Source organism: Anser cygnoides, chromosome 15, assembly GCF_040182565.1.
Source record: "Anser cygnoides isolate HZ-2024a breed goose chromosome 15, Taihu_goose_T2T_genome, whole genome shotgun sequence".
Lineage (NCBI taxonomy): Eukaryota > Metazoa > Chordata > Aves > Anseriformes > Anatidae > Anser > Anser cygnoides.
The window spans coordinates 5429553-5450421 of NC_089887.1; the positions used below are offsets into that span (position 1 = coordinate 5429553).

The following is a 20869-nucleotide window of genomic DNA, read 5'->3' on the forward strand; positions in this document are numbered from 1 at the left end:
GCACTCAAGGCTGAGCCCGCTTAGCCTGTGATAAATAACATATTTACCAGCCTCTCCATCCTCAAATGCCATCCACACGCAGTCAGGAAAGCAGCACAGAACTGGAATAGCAAACACATCCAGCCTTCAGCAGACGTGGGAACCAAGAGATGTGATGAATGTTTTCCTCCTAGAAGTAGGTTGGAATTGAAGCATGTTCCTCATCCCAGTACCTTTTATTCACAGTTCTGGAATTATCTGGAGCGCTTGCGTTATCCCCAGCCGTCTGTGATGGGCTGAGCTGGGAGAGATAAGCTCAGTAATCAGAAAATGGAGGGAAGCATTTCTGGCTGTGATAATCTTATCAGGCAGCTAATATACATTAACATTTGTACAGCCTGATGATGCAGGTGGGCCTTTGCTTATTTTTTTCTTCCTGGATGCCTTTTGACAAGCAGAGGGAGAATGCAGGGCTTTGGGGTGCCAGAGAGAAATTTGGCTAAAACCTTTTCTCTGCCCTCCCTCTTCTGCTCTGTCGCTATGCTGTCAGGAAGAGGAGGAGAATAATGCAACCCTGCCTTTTCTGTCCTTTCCTGCTAACAATGCTGCCATGTTCTGTCTGTCTTTTCTGGTAAACATGGAAGGGCAAAAAGACAGTATGTCAAAATCTCAGTTCTGGCACAGCACCATGACTGCACGTGTCAATATGCTTCTCTTCCTCGGCAAATGGGAATTTCTGCCAGCTTGCTGCCTTTGCACAAAGTTTGCCTTTCCGATGTGATTTTTCTCAACCAATCAGTGTTGAAAGGAATGGTATATTGATGGATTAATTCTCTGATACTGAGCTGTCTGTGGTCATAAGTTTTGCATCTGTAATTAGGGCTGGATTGTCCGTAGATTTATTAGAGGAATTAGTCATCAGCTGCAAGAGGCAGATGACAAGGAAGTCCAAAATCTGAAGGATGAGTGAGAAAGAGGTCTAAGCTGGGAGAAGGTGCTGGAATAGAAGTTCCATATATGCTAAGTAATTTCTCTGCTTAGAATTCATAATAAATTGCTTTCTGAGAGGTTTAGAAACTAGTGACATATGTTGTTTATTCATCTGTGCATTGTCTTGATAGCTGAATTAGGAGTGCAGATTTCCGTAAGTCAGGGGACCTGAGAATGGTTGAGTCTGGGTAAGAAGTTCTCATGTCTGTTGAGTTTTGGAGTATTTTCTTGTGAGTTCCTCCCAAAACAAGGCCAGAGGCAGAAGGTATTACTGTTTATCGTTTCTGTGTTCCACCAGATCTACCTGAGCAGCTTGAGCTAGAAATGTATATTCGAAAGTGTTGGAAATATTCCCCAGTGTTTTCGATTCAGTGTGTGTGTGTCAGAGTCGTCCTGGACAAGACAGCATAATTCTGCGGTTCATTTTTTTATGGGAGGAATTGGTGCTAAATGAGGTTGAACTGTCAATACTTAATCTCAGTTACCAGAGAGCTCCTAATACCACACAAATAATTCTCTGCATCTAATTATCCGTGAGAGATGGGTTGGGGAAATCTCCAACGAAGAAACAGAAGCTTTGCTTAGAAAACAACTTTTTGTGCCTCATCTGCTTTGGAGAAAATGTTGGGGAAGGCAAAAGGGAGTGCAGAGGGAAGCAGGATTAACTGAGGTTTTGGCATTCATCTCATGAAGTTGTGCTACACGTCGGTATCCTGAGAGGGGTCTGACCTGTGCAAGGTGTCCTGATTCCTTCCTCCAGCAGAGGAATGCTGTTATCATGTCTCTGATCCCGTTCATTAATATTGGAGGAACTCATGTCTTTTCTCTTCTGCAGCTGGAGGTGGAGATGAAGGTCCTGAAGTCTCAAGAGTGCGCAGCTGAGCAAAGTACTTCCATCACCAAGGAGGAGATTGACTCACTCAGGTAGGCAAGGCTAGGAAGATTTTACTGTTTTCAGTGGAACTAATGAGAAGTTCTAGCTGTTCTCCCTGTCTGCTATGGATATTGCCATCTTATGGTGGAGCACCAGATACAGGATGTCATCGTGCTACAGTACCTGAAAAAGTATATGCATATAGACTGCCTGTACACACAGGCTGCCTGCTATTCAGGGACCAGCAAGGTAACATTGATCAGAACATGTTTTCCTTGTATTTCTGTAGTAGTATTTCTTTTCCTAAGCACGCTTTTTACTTTCTGAATAGCTTTTATGGATGTAAGAAATCCGTGAAGCATTAACAGAAAGCCTCAGCCCCTGATCTTTTCTGCATTTAGATACTTTATAGGCTTTTTTACCTTTTAGGAGGGTGCGGACTCTTTTCTTTTAATCTATTTGGGGTCTCTTGCACTCAAGTAATTCATGAGACTGGTTCCTGCATCACTATTCCCCCTATTGAGTTCCTTCCCTGTGGAAACAGCATTGCTGTTTGTTTATTTTGACTGAATCTGGACTGTAAATATAGGATCTGTTGGCGTGTGTGTGAAGAGGTTTAGAATCGAGCTTTTGTAATACTGATGTGCATGTAGCACTGGAGATAAAAAGAGGGATGTTTCCCCTAGTGCATTGCTGCAGATGGCAGAGGGGTACCTGTTGTGATTCAGTGAAAGAGAAGTTACAAAACGGCGTTCCAGCAGAGGATACGTGAGCATTTACAAAAGCTACGGTGAAGCTAGACAACCTTTCCATGTATTTATTAAAGCATTTACAGCTTCCATTCCAAAGCAGGTGACAATAAATACTGAGCATGGAAAAGTTCATCTGTTTCTGAATGTTTAATAAAGTTCCTTTTATTTAAGCTGAGCAAATCAGATCTTGACAGGCTGAGTTTTTTATTCTCGGCTGATGTAAGACTTTGGCTGGAGTTTCTCTTCTTAATTCTTTTATATTTTCAGCTCCATCACTATAAAGTGTTACTGCCTCTTAGGACTGAAAGCGAGATTTTTGCAGCAAGTGGAATCTTGCAGAAAGCAGAAATTACTGGCCCGTGTGTTATGACTTTGCTCTTGTGCCTTGCCTCTGGAGCTTGTTTTACGTCTTTGAAAGCCCAGTTCCATAGCAGAGGGAAGGTGTTTGAAAATAACACATGTTCAGCTAAGCTATTCCAATAAGTTTTAGGGCTATAAACCTAATCATAGGGACTCACTCCTGGAGTATAGTTCCCTCAGGGTGGTGTAATAGTTCTGAAGACCCAAGGCATACATCTCCCTTTTTTTATTCTATCGTGTGTTTGAGTTCTGGTAGAGGATAATATGCTATGGCTTCCCTTTTTTTTGGGGAGGTTAAACCTGGCTCCATCTGCTTTTGCTTGTTGTGGATGTTTGACCTGAGCTCATTCAGGCTTTTCCTTTGCTGAGGCGCAGCAGACCCTCTGAAACCTGCTGTTTATGCTGCTGCAGGAGTATTCAGCACCTCCTCAGCACCACTAAACCCGTCACTCCTGATTAATATTATGCCTCTCTATCAGTAAAGCCAGCATCCTGTTTGCTGTCTTCTGGGAGCTGAAGGTTTTCAGAATATTTCTGCAGCAGCTCCTTGGTCTGTCCCTCCCCGGGCTGGTGTGGGCTGCAGCACCCTTTCATGCAGGGAGACGTTCGGTGTCTATTTTCACCTCCGAGACACATCATTCAGCGTTTATCTTCACTGAACAGCATTTGCCATCTATTACTGAGTAGCTGCAGGGACAGAGCGTGCAGGGGGAAACAGCCGAGTTGCCACAAAGTCTGGGACCACTGCATATTGCAGGAGGCTCTTGGCAGTGAGGGTAGAGATGTCTGGCTTTGTCCTGAGTTAAAATCTATTTCCCAGGCAAGGGCAAGAGGAACTGACAAGTACCTGCTTGTTACAGACTTGTGGTGTTAGGTTCTGCTTATGGTAGCCCTAAAGCCCTCTAGATAATGTTTCTCTCTGTCCTTTTGGTTTTAAAAGAATTTCTTTGATACTAATCTCATCTCTCTCCTCCTTTCACGAAATTGTGTCAAAGCCTCCACACAAAGTATGACAGAAATGCAGGCCTGTTCCTTGTAAAGCCGTTAATGGTGTGGAGCTGCACTCCAGTCCTGAGCCGCACACTGAAGGCTATTTAATCAAAGAGGCTGAGCTTCTGGAATCGTTTCACACTGATATTTTGTCTTTCCTTTCCCATTTCAGTACCGCATGCCTCAGGGGCCGTGGGTGCACAGAAACCACAGTCCCCGGATCTAATTCCGGGCTGTTTTTTTCTGTTGCTTTTTACTGAACCACTTTTAGTTGTTACGGTAGACTGGCTGATTTAAATACTTGTCCCAAGCCTTGATGCTAGTCATTTAGCTACAAAGCTGCTCTAAAAAGCGTGCATTTGTTTGTTTTTAATCACCCTTGTCAGTGCTCAGCTCTTGGTTTCTAGCAGTAAATGACTGAGAAAGTGTTCTCTTTTAGCTGGAGCTGTCTGTGCTCAGAGGCTAGTAAGCCAGCGCTTGCTCATTTTTCCGTGTGTTGGCTACTCTTGCTGCTTCAGGTCTCTTTTCAAACTCTCAAACACTCCATCCAGTAGCACGCATGCTTCTCTGCAGTCAGAATCAAGTCTGAATAAAGCGTTTTTTTATGGTTCTAGACTTCAGCAGTCAAAGGGTATGGTTCAGCCTTATTTTGTGCTTTCTGGCATTTTCTGTGCACTGGACGTGAACCTGGGCCAAGCTCACTCTTTGCAGAAGAGGCTCCTAGTCAAAGCAACACGTGATAACTCAGGGGGATAACTCTCCCCCTGTGTTTGGTGTTCAGGAATAATTCTCTGTGGTCCATGGCAGAACCCTCCACGTGTCACGGCTGGATGCACCCTCTCCATGCAGCAGGACTGGGTAGCTGTGAGGAAAGAACAGGAGGAGTTTTGGAAGAGAAGAGCGATCAGTATGCAGAGGATTGGATCTGCTGCGCTTGCCCTCCTGCTGTGTCATCACAGGCCTCAAGTGTTTACTGGATTTTACATAGCTGCTAAGGAGGAGCTAGCAACACGAGCTCCATCCTTCCTCCTTCCAGCTACAGACTGCAGCCAGCAATTAATTCTGGCAGAAAACAGGGGGAAGAAGAGTATAAACTTTACAATTTGGAAAGTGGGGAAAGAAATCCCGCAGATTATGATGGAGCTATTTTCATTTCTGCAATCTGTGGTCTTTGAAATCCCATTAGCAAAAGTACGATGCGTCTGGTCTGAGCCCAAGCACTCCAGTTAGCTGCTGTCATGAAGGAATGTGAAAAACAGAGGAAATCCAGTAGAAGCCAGCAAGAGGAGTCTGCTGAACAGGAATGGACCGTGAGCCTCCAGGCATTTCCATATACACCCTGTGGTTAGGAGCTAACTTCTGAAAACAAAAGCAGGAGACATATAAAGTGAAAAAAAATCCATATTAATCGTTTGAATCTGTATTCATCTCCTGCGAGTGAATGAGAGCCTTTAAAAATATACTTTTGTCTCATTTTTCTTTAGTATGGAAAGTAAATTTTCAGCAAGAGACTTGAAAGAGTTCATCAGTTTTTCCTCCTCCTCTTGAGAACAAAGTGCTCTTTCGTCAGACCTTTTATAACTTTAAATGTGAAACTCTCTCCCAGCACCATCGTTTCTGAAGAGACAATAAAAGCTGGTGCTAGCACTGTCATTTCTCACACTTCTTGCAGCTCCCTCTGAAATCACATTTGTTTATATTCTGCAGATGTTATGAAAAGAAAAAGTGGTCAAACTCTCGAGTTCATGTACTGTGGGATATAGCGGAGCAGAGAGCATTTAAGCATTAACACCTTTTAGAGGGAAGGTGATAGCTGTGCAGAAACTAATATTTCAGAACCTATAAATAAAAGAAATCTATTAGAAAAAAAAAAGAAACTTCTCTGAAGACTTAAGTGGCAACAGCTGAAGGACCTTTTCAGCTGGAACAAATCTGAACTTTTTCTCTCTGCTGTCAAACTACAACCCCAGTAAATCCTAAATGTTTTCTGTGGATTTAGTGACTGGGTAGAGTTACAGTAATTCAAAAGAAATTCATGTCCTTGCCAATGCCTATTAGTCACACTTGCTGGAATTCTGTCTGCTCTGCTCCTAACACCATCTCAATGCCATCTGGATCCCTTAATAGCGTCTTCCCAACACATACATTTTCTGCTCCATTCAGTAGTTTCTTGTTCAGCAGTAGCATTTCCACATGGCCATGTCCTCTTCCCAGATGGGGCCTCTGCGAGACACGTCCTCATTGGCGATACCCATGCTATTCTACAGGCATTCGGGTACCACATCTGCAGACATTAAAAACAAAGAAAGAAGCTAGAGAAGTGATGGTGGCCAGTTGGCACTGTTCAAACACCTGGATTGAAAGGGACTTTTGGAAGTGCCTAGATGCTAATGAAAAATTGTAAAGATTATCCCCTTCTTTTTATTTTCTGCTTCTTCCTTCTGAAAAGCAAGCAGCCTGGCATTTGCTGTCCAGCAGCTATTGCTTACCTCTGAAACACTTCTTAGACAGACTGAACACACATGGTGTGATGTCTCCTGATCCTCACAAATGTCATATCAGTAGACCTGAAGCTGCAGGTTTGTGTTTTTTCTGTGTGTGTTCCATCTTCTAACGTGGGACAGTGAAACATGCAGTGGAGGCAACATAAACCTCAATTTTGGGAAGTGGGAAAATCTGCAAGTCTGAGTAGATGACAATTTATCTTTGTTCTTGCGCTAAACTTGATCTTGCAAAAGGCTGCAGAGATGGCTGTCTTTGGAGCCTTTACCCCTGGGTTAAGTTGTCTGCATCTCATGCAGGAAAAGTCTCCCAGAAATGCGAAGAGTTCTTTTTCACAGTTTAAATATTTTCATGTTTTCAAACCCCTGTATGGAGAATAAGTCGGTAAATTTTCCAGAAATTGATCTGAATAATTTTCCCTGTATCGTTAAAGTTGAGAACGGTGACAGTATTTTAGAAAGTAACTGATGTTTCTTCCTTCCTTATGCCACAAGGCTGCTTTTAAAATGAGTACACGCATTCATTCTGGGCCAGCCATTAAGTTGATAGATGGCTGTGCTGTACCCAGATGTTGCTGTACTCTGTTTTTTGTTGTTCTCACGTGAACGTGTCGTTGATTGTTCTCCTTACCAGAAAGTAACTCCCCTATGTAACAAGTTGAGGCATGCAAATTGATGATAAAATAGCATCACATATTTCGCTGCAGATGTCCCTGGACAGAGAGTGTGCAAGGTGCATGCAGACTAAGGCTGCCTTTATAGATGCTGGAGCATCATTCAGAAGCAGTATGCAGTTGGCCCTGTACCTGAATTTACTTAAATGAAAAACTCAAGTGTGAAGCAAGTAAATATTTTTCAATATTTGACTGCCGTATCTTAACCAGCAGCTGCAAATGCTTTGCTGTGTTTATATATAGATAGGATTTCCCTTGCTTCTCTTTCTTTGCCACTGGGGAGTGTTCCCGAGGGCTGTAAAGCAAAGATAGAATAGCACAAACTGTTTCCTAATGGCTCTTAATGCTATCCCACTGGAGATCCAGGACACTTAACGGCGTTAAAAATAGGTTAGAAGAGGGCTAAGCAGTGAAAGCACAAGTGAGTCCTAAAAAGCTCCCTGGTACAAAGAGGTTACAGCAGTGTTCCTGGACCTCTGCGCAGAGGAAGCAGCAAGCTTTCTCTCTGAACGAGTGGCGTGGAGGCAGTGCGGGGGTCCCTCCCGTCTGAGGCAGCCTCGTCTGCCAACCCCGAGGCCACCGGCCATGAAGTACGTGCTCTGGGGATGGCTGCTGCAGGCTGCCAGTGCCCCACACTCCAAAACGGCTGGTGCCTGGGTGAGAAACGGAGGGCAGGAACAAAATTAAATCTTAAAACTGCAGGGAAGTACCATGAAAATGTAATGACTTTAGCCTCCCCTCGTTACGGCCTGCTTGTCCCTCAGCTCTTCTCCAAGTGTTTTCTGGTGACCACTGTGAATGATTTCAGAGAGCACATCGGAGGCCTGAGCTCAAACATCTGTCCAGAGAAGTTTTGTAGGCGATAACAGCAACATTGCAGCTTATCTGAGAGCCTAAATGGGCAGAAATTTGCTCTAAATTAAAATCCAGCTTGTCAAGTATGGAGAAAGGACTGATGAGAGTCCTGTGTCTGGCTCTGACCTTTCAGGAGCTGTTGTGCTCATCTTCCTCAGAAAAAAGCGTTGCTGTTCTCGTGGCCTGCTTTGCAAGCCATTTAGAAACACGCCATTAAAAGCATTAATTCCATTTTGAATTTCCATTTTTTCTGACCTTTTCAGTCTCCTGCTTCTTCAGCATCCTCCATCCCTGCAAACTTTGTGTCTCTTCTGGAAATTATTGATGATCTTTTTTAATGGCCTAGACAATGCTAAAAGCCACTCGTCTGAGAAGCTTCCAAAAGGGAAAAAAGATGTTACTTAATAATATCTGAACATTACCAGCAGGGGTCAGGCTTACAAATAATTTAAGTAATTCAAGCTGCATATTTGTAAAGGAGACATTTCTGTGCTGAACATGTTGTAGATCAGCCAGCTTCTGTGGAAAAGTTTGTAGCTTTTCCCTCACTTGCCTGGTTAATAGGAGAGACGACTTCTCACTTGTACCTGAAACTTCTGTTGTATAATTCCTGGATATTGGCAGATGGGCATGTTGTTTATTGTCACAGTGCAAGGATTTTCAACTTAATTTAGATCATTTAAAAGTGTGTGTTATCAAGCAAGATAATTAATTTTTAAAAACTATTCTGGTAAAGAATCCTCCAAAAACTGGATGCAAAGATCGATGTTAATATGTATTAGTTGCGCAGTTAATCGCAAGAAGTTAAAATGAGAAAGGTGAGGTTCTCAAGCAGTGTTAAGGTTTTTGTACTCTGTACTTAAATGCAAGCAAAAATGTTATATTGAACTTTTTATAATAATTTCTCCTGCATAACAAGTTTGATAGAGTTCTCTGAAGGATTCAACAATCATTTGGCTAAAGCTGATATGGTTGATATAATATGTTTGACCTTTCAAAAAGCTTTGAGCCAAAGGTCTCAAAGAGACATTACTCTGTTGGAATAAAAAAGAATGTTCTTTGTTGGATTATTAAGAATATAAAATCACAGAGGGCATCCCAGTTTACTGTCTGTATTGATGGCCAGTAGTGGATGCCCACGCAAATTGGGCGAAGCTACTGAGGGTACTTTGTCAGAAGGCTCTCCTAGATTTTACTGTATTTTCTCCAGGATTTCCTGGGCCAGAGATTATATCTTTCTGTTTTGTGAAGCTTAGTACATTTTTCTTCTATTAATTTATATCATGCAAATTTACAAGATGGAAAATCAAGGAATAAATTTTCATTTTTCACAATATAGGGGGTTTTCCACTAGGTCTTAGAATGGTTTTTATTGGGAACTTGTCCAACACAAAAAGAAGTTTGTGAGTAGTGATAGAGTTTGAGGTAATATGAAAATATACAGGTTATCAGGCTGTTAGTATTTCAGGAGAATCTTATGATGCTACTTGATAGAATAAGAGATGAAGTTTTAGATAAAAAAAATATATATAAAATCCACGGATGTATGAAAAACGTCTTTACTTTTACTTGTACAATAGTGGGCTCTAAAAGGGCTGTTATCACTCTAGAAAGAGATCTTACATTATTGTGAACATTTCTCTAAACATATCAAGGAAGTGCTCAGTGGTTAAAAAGACAAATGGAACACTAGGAATTATTAGAAAACAAGTTGAGACCAAAACAGCCTCATACTACTGAATACATCTGAGTGCTGTTTGTAATTCTAGCTCTTCCCATAGCAAAAAGTTTATATAAAACTTGAAGGACAATAAAGATGAACAGAAATATGGAAAGCCTTTGATGTGAGGAAAGACTAAATTGAAATTCTTCAGGAAATAATACAGGGAGGCTTTTAGAGTTGCACAGAGAGGGGAGCATGGTACAATTATTCACAGTTCTTCATTGCAGAACTAACAGGCGCTCAGTGAAATAATCACATGTGAAGTATAAAACAAAATGAACTAATTTTTCATACAGCACATAATTAAATTGTGGAACTTACTGCCAAGGAGCATTGTGAAGGCCAAAAGTATAAATCAGATCAAAAAGAGATTTGACACCTTCACGGAGATTTTAGCTGTTGGTGGTTATTGAACATGATGGTCTAGACTCTGTCTCTCTTCTCAGGAAGTATCTAAGTTAAATTTGCTTTATATTCAAGTTGTGTATTTTAACTATGTATTTTTGAAATTATATTTTAATCATACAAAGTTAGTTCACGCAAATAGCTAAAAGATACACCTCAGTAGCATAGCTTTGTGACATTGAATACAGGAATCATCTGCCACTGTCCATGATTTCAGTTTTTACTTGATCATTTGTAGAGAGACTGGGCAAAGACAGAGTGTTTATTATCTTTCCTTTCCTCTCTAGGCTGAAGATTGAGGAGCTAGAAGCTGAACGCAGCAAGCTGGAAGAGGAGAACAGATCTCTGGAAATGAAACTGGAGAAGCTAACTCTGCAGGTAGGAAACTTGGACGTCCAAAAAGAGTGGCTGGAGAGCCTGATACAGTCCATACAGTTCTAACAGATTTGCCAAATTGAACCTTACAACACACACGTTCATTTCCCTCGGTCTGGGCAAGGTGCTTTAGGAAGCCTGTGCAAAATGCACCGATACACCTTTATCTTTGTGTTATTGAAGTGTTTGGGTGTTGGATTCAATCACACACATCAAGTTTTTTCAATATGCTTGTCTAGAACCACCAGTTTGTGGCCTCATTAGACAGTAGTTTTCCAGTCCTGGAAGCATCAGTGCTGTTGAGAAGATGACAACACGGCAGTGCCACAAGAGCACAGACAGTCAGAGGCAGGAGGCGCGGAGTCAGGAGGATGAAGGGGTGTGCTTGTTTTGCTGTGCTACTGCAGGTGTTTTACCATTTGTTGAGGTAGCTGCTGTCCTATATGGCAAAAGGTCTTCAGTTTTTCACTCTAGCAAGATCAGTGAAGTCTCACCCTCCCTGAAGGAAGGCAAGGGAGCCCACAGCAGTCAAGTGGACTGTGTTCAGCCTGCTCTGATGTTGGTAACAACTTTCCTGTGCAGAGGAGGAGCATGGAAGTTTCTTCAAGCTTTCATAGCATTTCCTGTCTGAAAGGTGCTGGAGCAAACAAGAACCTGTGCACGTTTGTTTAATCACAGCCCATCCTGCTATGAACAGTGTTATCTCTCCCTGCTGTTCTCTCTGATATGCTGAACAGCTCTGCATTGTAGCATTTAATTCTCTTAATTTTCCTTTCTTTCTCTCTTTTTTCCCCCCATTTTTGTGTAAATTGGTTCGTGGTAAAAAAAAAAAAAAAAAAAAAACCCACCGTAGTTTTGAAATTACCCAGATTTCTGTCAGACCATTGATTTTATCCTGACACCTATTAGAGGTGGATCTTTTTTTTTTTTTTATTACCAATTCCTAGACACAGGGGAAGTGACAGCTTTGATAAAGCAAGGAGCTAAGAGCTGCTGAGCATCTCAGCTGAGCCATGTTTAGTGTGAAACCTGTCACCTGGCTCACCTTTAATTGGGTTTCAGTCATCAGGAGATGAAAGCTTTGGGCTGGTGTTTGGATGCTCAGGTCTCCAAAATACACAGCAGCAGCTTTGGTTTCAGAGCAGGTTACAACTCACTCAAGTCGTATTTAATCTGTAGTCGTTGTCTTACGGTGGCTGCTGGCTTGCCAGGGGGGCCTGACCAGAGGAATTCCCTGTTTTCTTCCTGATGCTGAGACATGCTCTGTGCTGCTCTCGAGATGCCAAAGCACCAAGTGTTGTAAGGCTCGCATTCAAAGAGGAAAGATCCAAAGGCTATAGCGTAGTCTTGCTAATTTTCTGCCTTGTGGTCATCAGCATCAGCTACCATTTGGACAGCTGAGCTTCTGCAGTATAAAAAAGTAACGTGGTGATAGGCTGGGAACAAGATGCTCTTCTCCTCGCTTGTTTTCTACTTGTATCTTAGAGGTGGCTGCCAAAAGCAGCTTCTCCAAAGGAGGAGGACTAGAGAGGAGAGCATAAATATAAGGAATATGTGAGTTGAATGCTAAAATGTCAGTATTGATCAGCGTGTGCCCACCTGAATGGTCAAGATTTTGGAACTCCTCAGAGGGCAAAACATCAGCTTGCCTGGTTTTTATTCGCTTAGCATATAAAACACCTTGACAGGCCAAGCTTGGAGTGACTTTTTTTTATACACGCTGGAAAACAGTTCCTTAGAGTGGGAACCCACTAAGTTAAGGATAAGCTTAGTAATTCACCTCTTTTATCAATGCTGAGAAAATACACTAAGGATATTATTATACGCTGAGATAAGGTCACTAAAGTGTTGCTAGTTTGATGTTATTTATTCCTCTCTTTGAAAGAAATCACTGGGAAATGATGGGTTAAATTAACTTCCCTTTATCACAAAGGGGAAAAAAAAGGCAAGACAAACTTCAGTAAAATTTTCTTGTGATTTCTGTGTATGAATAGAAAGATGATTGAAATTACAAACATGGGAAAGCATGGCATCAAATCAAATCAAAGTGTAAGAGAAAGTAGAGGGTGATGTTAAACAAGGTAGGAAGAGGCCAATTTCTGACAAGTCTTTATCTGCAGTTCCTTTTTTAAAATAAAAGCTAACTTTCTGGAACTGTGTCTACTGAATGAAAGATGCATGGGGAGGCTGTACTGAAGTTGGGAATTTGGAAGAGGCAGGATTTAGAATTAGGGCTTCGCCTGCTTGACACAGGACTGGACTGAAATCTGAATTCACAAAGCCGTGTGTGGTGAACGAAACTGAAGGGCATACAGCTAATGTTTCCTAATAAAAACCATCGAGGATTGACTGCACTGATGTGTGGAAAGGAATAAGATTTCAAAAATGTTTGCCGCCTCTCACGTCCTCCTGTAGCTCAGTACTGGCACGTGGCTTTTGCTCATCTCAGCTTTGGCTGCTGATAGCAGTAGGCACTTTGGTGTAAGATAGGCGCGTGATTCACACTCCCCGAGCTCAGTATTAGCAAATAAAGAAACAGAGCTACCGATAGCTATCTGCAGCAGCGTATATAACATCTGACATCTCTTTGTATTCCTTGCTTGTGTGGGGACAGCTTGAATTATGGCTGAAGGCGCTTTCCACCTCCACACACCCTCTCTTCCGAAACCCCTGGCTCTTGACACCTAGCTGTAGGCTGCATTGATTTTCCTTCACTGGTATAAAGACTTTAGCATGGATATTACTCACTGGTCAGGTCTTTACTGCTAATAAAAACCTCAGATTACAAAAACACGAGAAATGTTTGGACTGTAGGGAAATGACACCCTGCTGAGATGCCTCCCCCATCACCCAGGATATTATCTTAAGAATAACATCTGAACTGCGGCTCAGCAAAGGGATTCAAATAATATGTGAAAAGCGAGGGTTTAACCAGACAATTTTATCCCTTCCTCCCCACTGTCTTTCTTTTGATGAAGTAAAAAAGACTGAGTCTTTAATCTGGGAAAGAAAACGTGCTGTTACTGCTTGGTCTACGGTGGGCAGGCTTGCTGAGATTTCTGTGAAAAGTTTGGTTTGTTAGTTGTCTGAAATGATTTGGGCCATCTTCCCGAGTTGGTGGTGCAGCTTGGCCAGGAGCGAAAGAGACTGATCAAATCAGTGCTTTTTGGATAAAGTGGAAGGAAAGACTTGTGAAGAGTGTTCAATTAGCATTTCTTACTGCTAGGAGCCTCGTGTTTACAGGCAACCAAGCGGATGTGAAGTGTTCCTTATGCAAATACTACTCTCCTGCTTTTCCTGCTCTCTACTCTTTGAGCTGAAGGAGAAGAGATTCTTCAACTTCGGCTGCTTCAAGGAAGATTGATTAAAATCAGCTGCAGTTTCACTTAATTGGAACCATATGCTTGGCAAGGGAGCAGGACTAGTTAGAAGTCCTCGTAATTAGTTCACAGCTGGTTGGTGAGAAAAATGAAATTCCAGTTTGAGTTTGATAAGTGGATCTCTATAGATAAAAGTCAGGGAGATGCTTTTTTTACACTGAGATATGTTTGGGCTTGGAAATCGTCACTAGTCCCATAACCAAGCTAGCATCCTTATCCTTTTGTGCGTATACATGTATATTTAGGAGGCCAAATAGATTGAGCCATTATTTTCTTGCTAATTTTGGAGTAAAAGGAATCACCTGTGGATGCTGGCAGTGAAAGCAATCTGAGCAGGGTCCCAGGAAGCTTGAAAAGAGGACCCTGAAGACTTGCTGAGACCCTTGGTTGGGCTGTGTGAAAGGCTCAGGGCTTGGCATGGGCTCTGAGCTGATCAACTTGTGAGTGTGATGCCCATAAACGTAGTAATAACTAGTTGTCTTTAGCCTTTCTGCCGGTCACTAATGTAACAGCAACAGCCATAAAAATGCGATGTTATTCATACGTATTGAAATAATTGGTTTTGTCCGTTACCTCAGGGCTTGAAAGGAGTTGACTGGTTAGCTGCAAGTAGGGGTTCCTGTCTGAAAACCACCTTACACAGCAGGAGGGGAACATGGTTTTTACACAGTGGTTTTTAATATAGAAGCAGAATGAAATAGGAGTGTGTTTGAATGACACGCAGCAGTGTAATTTTAGGCTGTTTTTTCTACCCTGAGCACTACAGCACTGTAAGTTAGCCTGAGTGCTGTGCTGGCTCCGGTGGCTGAGCTCGCCCGTCCAGCTGGGTGTTCCTGCACAAAGTTCGGTTTTGGATGTGGTGTCAGGATGGATGAGGGTGCTCCACTCTGTGACCTCGAGTTCTCCCAAGTACGTTTCAGCTAAAACTGCTTGTGAAAATGAGAGCTCTAAGGTTTGGTCTACTTCAGGTCTACGTGGTATGGGGGACACCCATCAGAAAACATTCCCCAGCCAGAAGCTGGTATTTAGGCTAAATTTAGTTGTTGGAACTACAACCAAGGGACTGAACTCCAGTGTCCACAAAGGAACTGCCTGAGAAAAACTTACTCCACAAGAGGTACTGTGGGAGTATTTCTTCCATGCTGATATGACTTTATTCAGAGGTGTTCATTAATCCATGTGCAGTAGTTCCTTTCTAAATGTCAAACTTTACTATTGTTATCGACCATTTTACAATTTAAGATATTAATCTGGTTAAATTCAATCTTAGTTTCTTCCAGGTTTTAAATTGATTATTTTTACACAAATTAAAGCATAAACCACTTGTCGACTTCACTGCTAGTTGTGTCGTAGCTGTAATAATTTAAAGATAAGAAAAAGGTGAGTTTTGCAGGCAGTATTTTTTTTTTTTGGGTAGGAATATCTGATATAATTGCCGAAGTTAGTTACAAATAGAGTGGGTGTCTGCAGGCTCTGTCCTATTTGTCTGCTGTAGGTTATTTTAATTGGACCCATTGTGTTGGTCCCACCCATGCAAGAGGCTCGGCAAGGACAGCGGGCGGCTGCCACCTGCTTTATTTCATTTTTTTCCAGGAGTCAAACGCCCATGGACGATGATATGCTGGGACATCCAGAGTAACCTCGTGCTTCTATTTTGAGGGAGCAGCAAAAGGGTGCTGGGAGCTGTGCTCCAAGCAGTTTGTTCTGTGTTATTCCCTGTGGTGGACAAGGGAGTGTTTCCCATCTTTAAGCATTAATGACTCATTTTATACTTAGGACTTCGGCGGCCAGGCGGTAACTGGCTTGGAGTTAAGAGCCCAAGGCAAAGTTGAGGTCATTTAATAGTCTAACTGTTCATTATGTGACCAGTGAAGAATGATGAATGAATCATTTACACTGTTATAAAACTTAAAGGGACATTGTCAACCTTTCAAGGTTTCCTAATTGACCTCTCAAATGCTCATGGAGCTTCTTCATGGATCATCTTGATGCTTTCCCTTTCTGGGTTAGCCTCTGAGGCACAGCTTGCTCTCACTAAAAACCTCAGATGGTCAAGCTCAGTCCTTTTAAAAAAAAAAAAAAGAAGGAAGAAGAAGAAAGAAAGAAAAGTAAAGAAAAAAAGAATTTCCTTAAATGGATTTGGGCAAACCACTTTTGTATCTCTTCAGTCAGGTGTAGCTTTTGGTAAGGCATAGGAACAGATTTGTGTGTGCTTCCAGAGGGATTTAATTACAGGATAGAATACCTGAGAATATACAGCGGGAAACACAGTAAAAACAAGATCAGCTAAGCAGAAGAGTGCAGGTTCCGGTCTGCAAAAGAAGGTCATGGTACAAACGTACTGCCCCACCCCGCCAGTATGTTGGGTTTCATGGGAGCATCTGGAAGTGGCTGGGGTGCAGAGCAATCTGTGGTCCTTTCCACAGGCTCCTGCTGGATTTTTTCAAAAATAAACTCCTCTTTTACAGGCAGAGATTATCTTCTGAATTTAACAAACTGCACTATCTGCCCAAGTGAGCACCATCAAAGGGAGACTGCTCTGGGGGTCATTCCACAGTTTTGCTCAAAAGACCAACAAAAAACCCACGTGGTAAACATCTGTTGCCTCAGTTAAATTTGTACCTTTTGGTGCTAGTTATGGACCCGATAGCGCAAGTGTAGCACAGGCATTTTATTCACAGATTTGCATTCCTAATGCTTAGCCTCATAGCAAATGTACTTTCAGGTATTTGCGGCTACCTTTATGCTTTCAGGAGACTCCCTGTGACCTAAACGCCTCTGCTTCTCACTGTAAGCTTATAATCAGGATGTTACGGGTATCTGGCTTTGACAACTAGCAGGTATGGGATGCTTGCATGGAACATTCAAGGCATTTGAGAGCATGCATGCACCCAGATGGCTGTGACCATAGCATGGACTGGGTCAATCTCGTACCATGAGTAGCAAGAGCAGTGATAACGGGGCAGAGGCAGTAACATGCCAGTGGCTAGAGCAGCGCTGCAGAGTCACTGAGCAGGTACTCTAGTGGTTAGTATGAGCAAAAACCTGTGTTGGTTTACCTTCACTCTGTTGCTTGCACTACTTAGGTTAAGCTGCAGTCAAGCTGCTTTGCTGTGTAGGTGTCTCTAGTGTGGTAGACTGCTAAGTGTAGATGCTAAAGTGCTACCCAAATGAATCACAGGAAAAGATCTACCCCTGTAACAAGCCTGTGATTTGTGCTAGAAGAACTCTGTGATTTGGGAGAAAATATCTTGAATCTTGTGCGTGTGGATTAGGTACAGGAGAAAGTCCTAGAACTAGTATAAAACAGAAGGAGTACAACACTAGTTATATCTTTATATATATATAATACATACTTCAGCCTTGAGGAGTGCATGGCACTGAATTAGCTGAGGCTATGCAAATATTTGTACATGTAAATTCTGAAAACATTGCAGTTATTAGAATTAACAGGAATTAGAAATGTTCCTTGGGGTTGGAGAAGAGAAGCATAAACATGTCAGCAAGTTGTGGCGGTTCAAAGAGAAGCTGTTTCTTGGCCTCTGTGGCCCTGATAAATGTGACGTGCAAGTGGATGTCTAATAAAACAAGGACATGCATGGTACAGACTTGCTAATGTTTGTTAACATCAGGGACCGTGATCGCATAGATTCACATTTGTGCAGGGAAGTTTTACCAATGTGCCCTTTAAAAAAATTTTTTAAGGAATTCATACATTGAATATTAAACAACTGAAGCTCTAAATTTTACTGCCAGAGCTAACACTGTATTGTTTATTTCATGCAGCACCTTTCTCGAAGTTCTGCAGAAACTGATTAACATTTGCATAATACATATAACACAAAAATCCATAATAAATTCATTAATGTACTCCTTTTGCTATCCCTGCAAATATCAGCAGTTGTGTGGCATCACACAGCTCATTAGATGAGCAGAAGAGAGGATGGGTGAGCACTGGATTTCCTGAACAGCTCTGAAACAGGAAAAGGTCACTGCGCTAAGCCTTGCTACCTGAGCAGCAGCATGGAGAGCGCAGGGTGAGTGGGGAGAGAGCTGGGGAGGGGAAAATGGCCCCCTGGAAAAGGTCTCTGCACCCATAGGTATATGCAGCACAAACTTTATGAGATGGTGTCTATGCTAGAGTAGAAAAATGAGTGATGAGCACAAAATGTGGTTGAGGATACAGCCACACCGAGGAGGAGGTTGCTCCTAGAGTGCATGTGTTGTGTGGGGGGCAAACACCAAGAAGTTGTTGAAGTCCTGCTGCAGGACAAGAAAGCTGTTTGGAAACAAGCCTTACTTTCCGAGCAGTTATTGCAGAACAAATGGTGAGGTTTTAAAAGTTGTGTAAGATTTTACTGCGTGGTAGGAGGTTCACTAAACCAATAAATCTGGGGGTGTTCTGCGTGTGCACAGCTTTCATGGATGGAAAGCAGGGTGATGGACACAGTGCTCTGTTAGCCTTGTATTGAAGAGCCAGAGTAATTTCAACTACAAGTAACTGTTCAGATACATTTTCATTTATAAACTGCCCCTCCATCCTACAGTGATAGCTGATAAAATATTAGTAATCAGCAAGTAGAGATGACTTCCATGCAAGAACAGCATTGCACTGATTCCCCAGAATCACAATGTGAGTGAAAACCCAGGCTGGGTAGGCAGACACAACCATTTTAAAAAGAGGCTTCGCTTTTTAGCTCCTCTAATCTTATTCATCATGTAGCAAGGAAAAAGCAAAGTTTCAGGAAATGATAAGAGCGACTGTCCCTTTATAATTTTCTAGTTTTACTGTGTAGTCATTTGATGGCACAAATTAGTTTTCAATTGTTCTTTCTTCATTTTCCATTATTCTTCTGCTTTGAATTCTGCTGTGATGTCACAGAAACAAAACAAAAATGTCGTTTTGAGCTAAATAGGGAAAATAATGCATGGAAAGGTTTGTTTACTGAAGCTTTCTGCTTTTCCTTGGATTTCTATGAATAAACACCACGTCCTTAAGTTACAGCTCTCTCCGTATTTGGCTTTTAGCTTTTCATTACTTGTTATCGTTTCAGCCTTTGTTTGACGAACCAATTACTTCCGAACTTTTGATTAAAACAAAATAATAGGTCACAGTTTCATGCTGTCCTTGTCTTTCCACTTCTGTTATAGTCTGGCTTTTTGCCATTGGTCTTTGTAAAGTCAAAGTTTTCAGTAATATTCTTCAACAGTTTTATTCTCCTGATAAGGAGACCCTGGTTACAGTGCAGGATTTTTCCTCTGCTGCTTGGTATGCGGAAAACTCGGCACCGTCTCTAAGAGACAGAAGGCCAGGATGTCTTACCTAAATTATGGGAAAGAAATGAAGTCGGAGTTCAAGTTTTTGGTTTGGTTTTGTTTTTCTCTGTGTGGGGAGGAGGAAAATCTGCCTGTTTCACGCTACAGTGAAGAGTGGGCAGCGACAGTAATGCTGTTTTAAGAAACTTGAGAAAATGGGGAGATAATCTGAGCAGAGCCACTGCCGGGAAGGGCAGCGTGCTTCAGAGGAATAACGTGGTGTCTGCTGGGGGGATGCAAGGGTGTGAGATGGTGACACCTTATCTTCCACATCCCACAACCCTTTCCTTTGACCAGAATGACCTACCACCTACCTGACGCCCGGAGGCAAAGAACTGCATAAAGAAAATGGGTTTCCCCTAAAGAATTTTATCAAATAGTAGAAGGGAAACGTGATGTGCATTTGTCACTCAAACGCTTGGCATTGTGCAGATCAATCTGTAGCCGAGGCTATGCTAGGGATCAGAGTTTGTAGGGTGTCTGGGGAGAACCAGGGTGGTCTGAAAGGGGCCACGCAGGGAGGAGTAACACCCCGATGCACGAGCATCTCTGCTAGTGCACCCTGAAGGCGGTCAGACCACTTTCCAGTTTTTTTTGAAATTTGCCTCGATTTCCTTTTGCTTTTGCTTGATAAGGCTCTAAAAAGACATAGATCCATATAAACCAGAAAAAAAAAAGTATTTTTGACAGCTTTTCTACCCAGATATGAAAGACAGGTAAGAGTAGAATGGAAAAAGATGCTTAATTTCGGTAGAAGAGCTGTTCTCTTCAAAACAGGATAGACAGCCAGGATGGCAGGATAAGTGAAACGCTGTGGAAAGGGTGTCTTTCTGTCTGTTTTAAAAACAATCAGTAGTGAGATGCTGCTGCTGTGTGTGCATAGGAGTGGTGCTGTCTGTAAAGCCCGGTTGTGTTAAACACGGATGGGAGGGTTCCCAGGTGATCTGTCCCATCTCTGCGTTTCCCCAGGCATGGGGTTTGGCACGTCAGGGACACCACTGCTTCCCCTGCTCAACATTTAGGCCTTACGTACCTTAAATAATACAGAAGCTGTGCCTGTTCTTTGCATTTTTGGCAGGGCGTTTAAAATGAAATAAAAACTCCCTGAAATACATTGTGCATGTCGGACACAACATCAGATGTTTGGTTCAGATTGTGACCTTTCAGAATAAAGACAGTGCTTTAGAAAAAAGGGGTCATTGTGATTCCGGCTCTGGTAGGATGAAAAACTTGAAAACCCACTGACATAAAGGCTGCTCAGCAGGCATGATCTCCACAGAGATCCTCTCGTGTGCTTTTGGTCTTTTTCCAGTGGATACATTCTTTCTGTGCAATACTACCACGGTTGCAATCAGTAGTAATTACAGAAATTTTCTCATTTTTATGAGTAAGGGGATGTGAAAAGCTGTTGGCAAGGCAGTCTCTGTAGGGGAGCTCAGCTGTTCTGTAGAACTGCCTTCCCTCTAGATCCCGGGTTGCTGTCCTCAAGGTTATTTCCTTAGGAGTCAGGGATTGCTTATGGGTTGGTATGTTCAGTGCGCAAGAAGAATTATTGGACATGCACGAGTTAAGATTGATATTACTGTGGTGAGGCAGTGTGGACACTGAAATACAGCACGTGGATTTAATTATATGTACGGACATGTATTTGCACACAAGTATTAGGATGCACGTAGTTGCACCTGTATGTACCCA

General features: G+C 42.3%; 1 protein-coding gene across 24 annotated transcripts in view; it reads left to right on the forward strand.

Moving 5' to 3' along the window:
- The window catches only part of MAD1L1 (mitotic arrest deficient 1 like 1), a 352087-nt gene that overhangs the window by 187254 nt on the left and 143964 nt on the right, over nt 1-20869 (forward strand). For 23 of the 24 annotated variants that reach the window (XR_010825087.1, XR_007163484.2, XR_007163497.2 and 20 more), the window contains 2 exons: nt 1805-1893; nt 10391-10481. Coding sequence is in view for 17 of the 24 variants with exons in the window: in XM_048064431.2 (XP_047920388.2) it covers nt 1805-1893; nt 10391-10481 (180 nt within the window). In the remaining 7 variants the exon portion in view is untranslated. Of the gene's footprint in view, nt 1-1804; nt 1894-10390; nt 10482-20869 lie in introns of those variants that run through there. The other variant, XM_048064508.2, reaches the window with a different exon arrangement.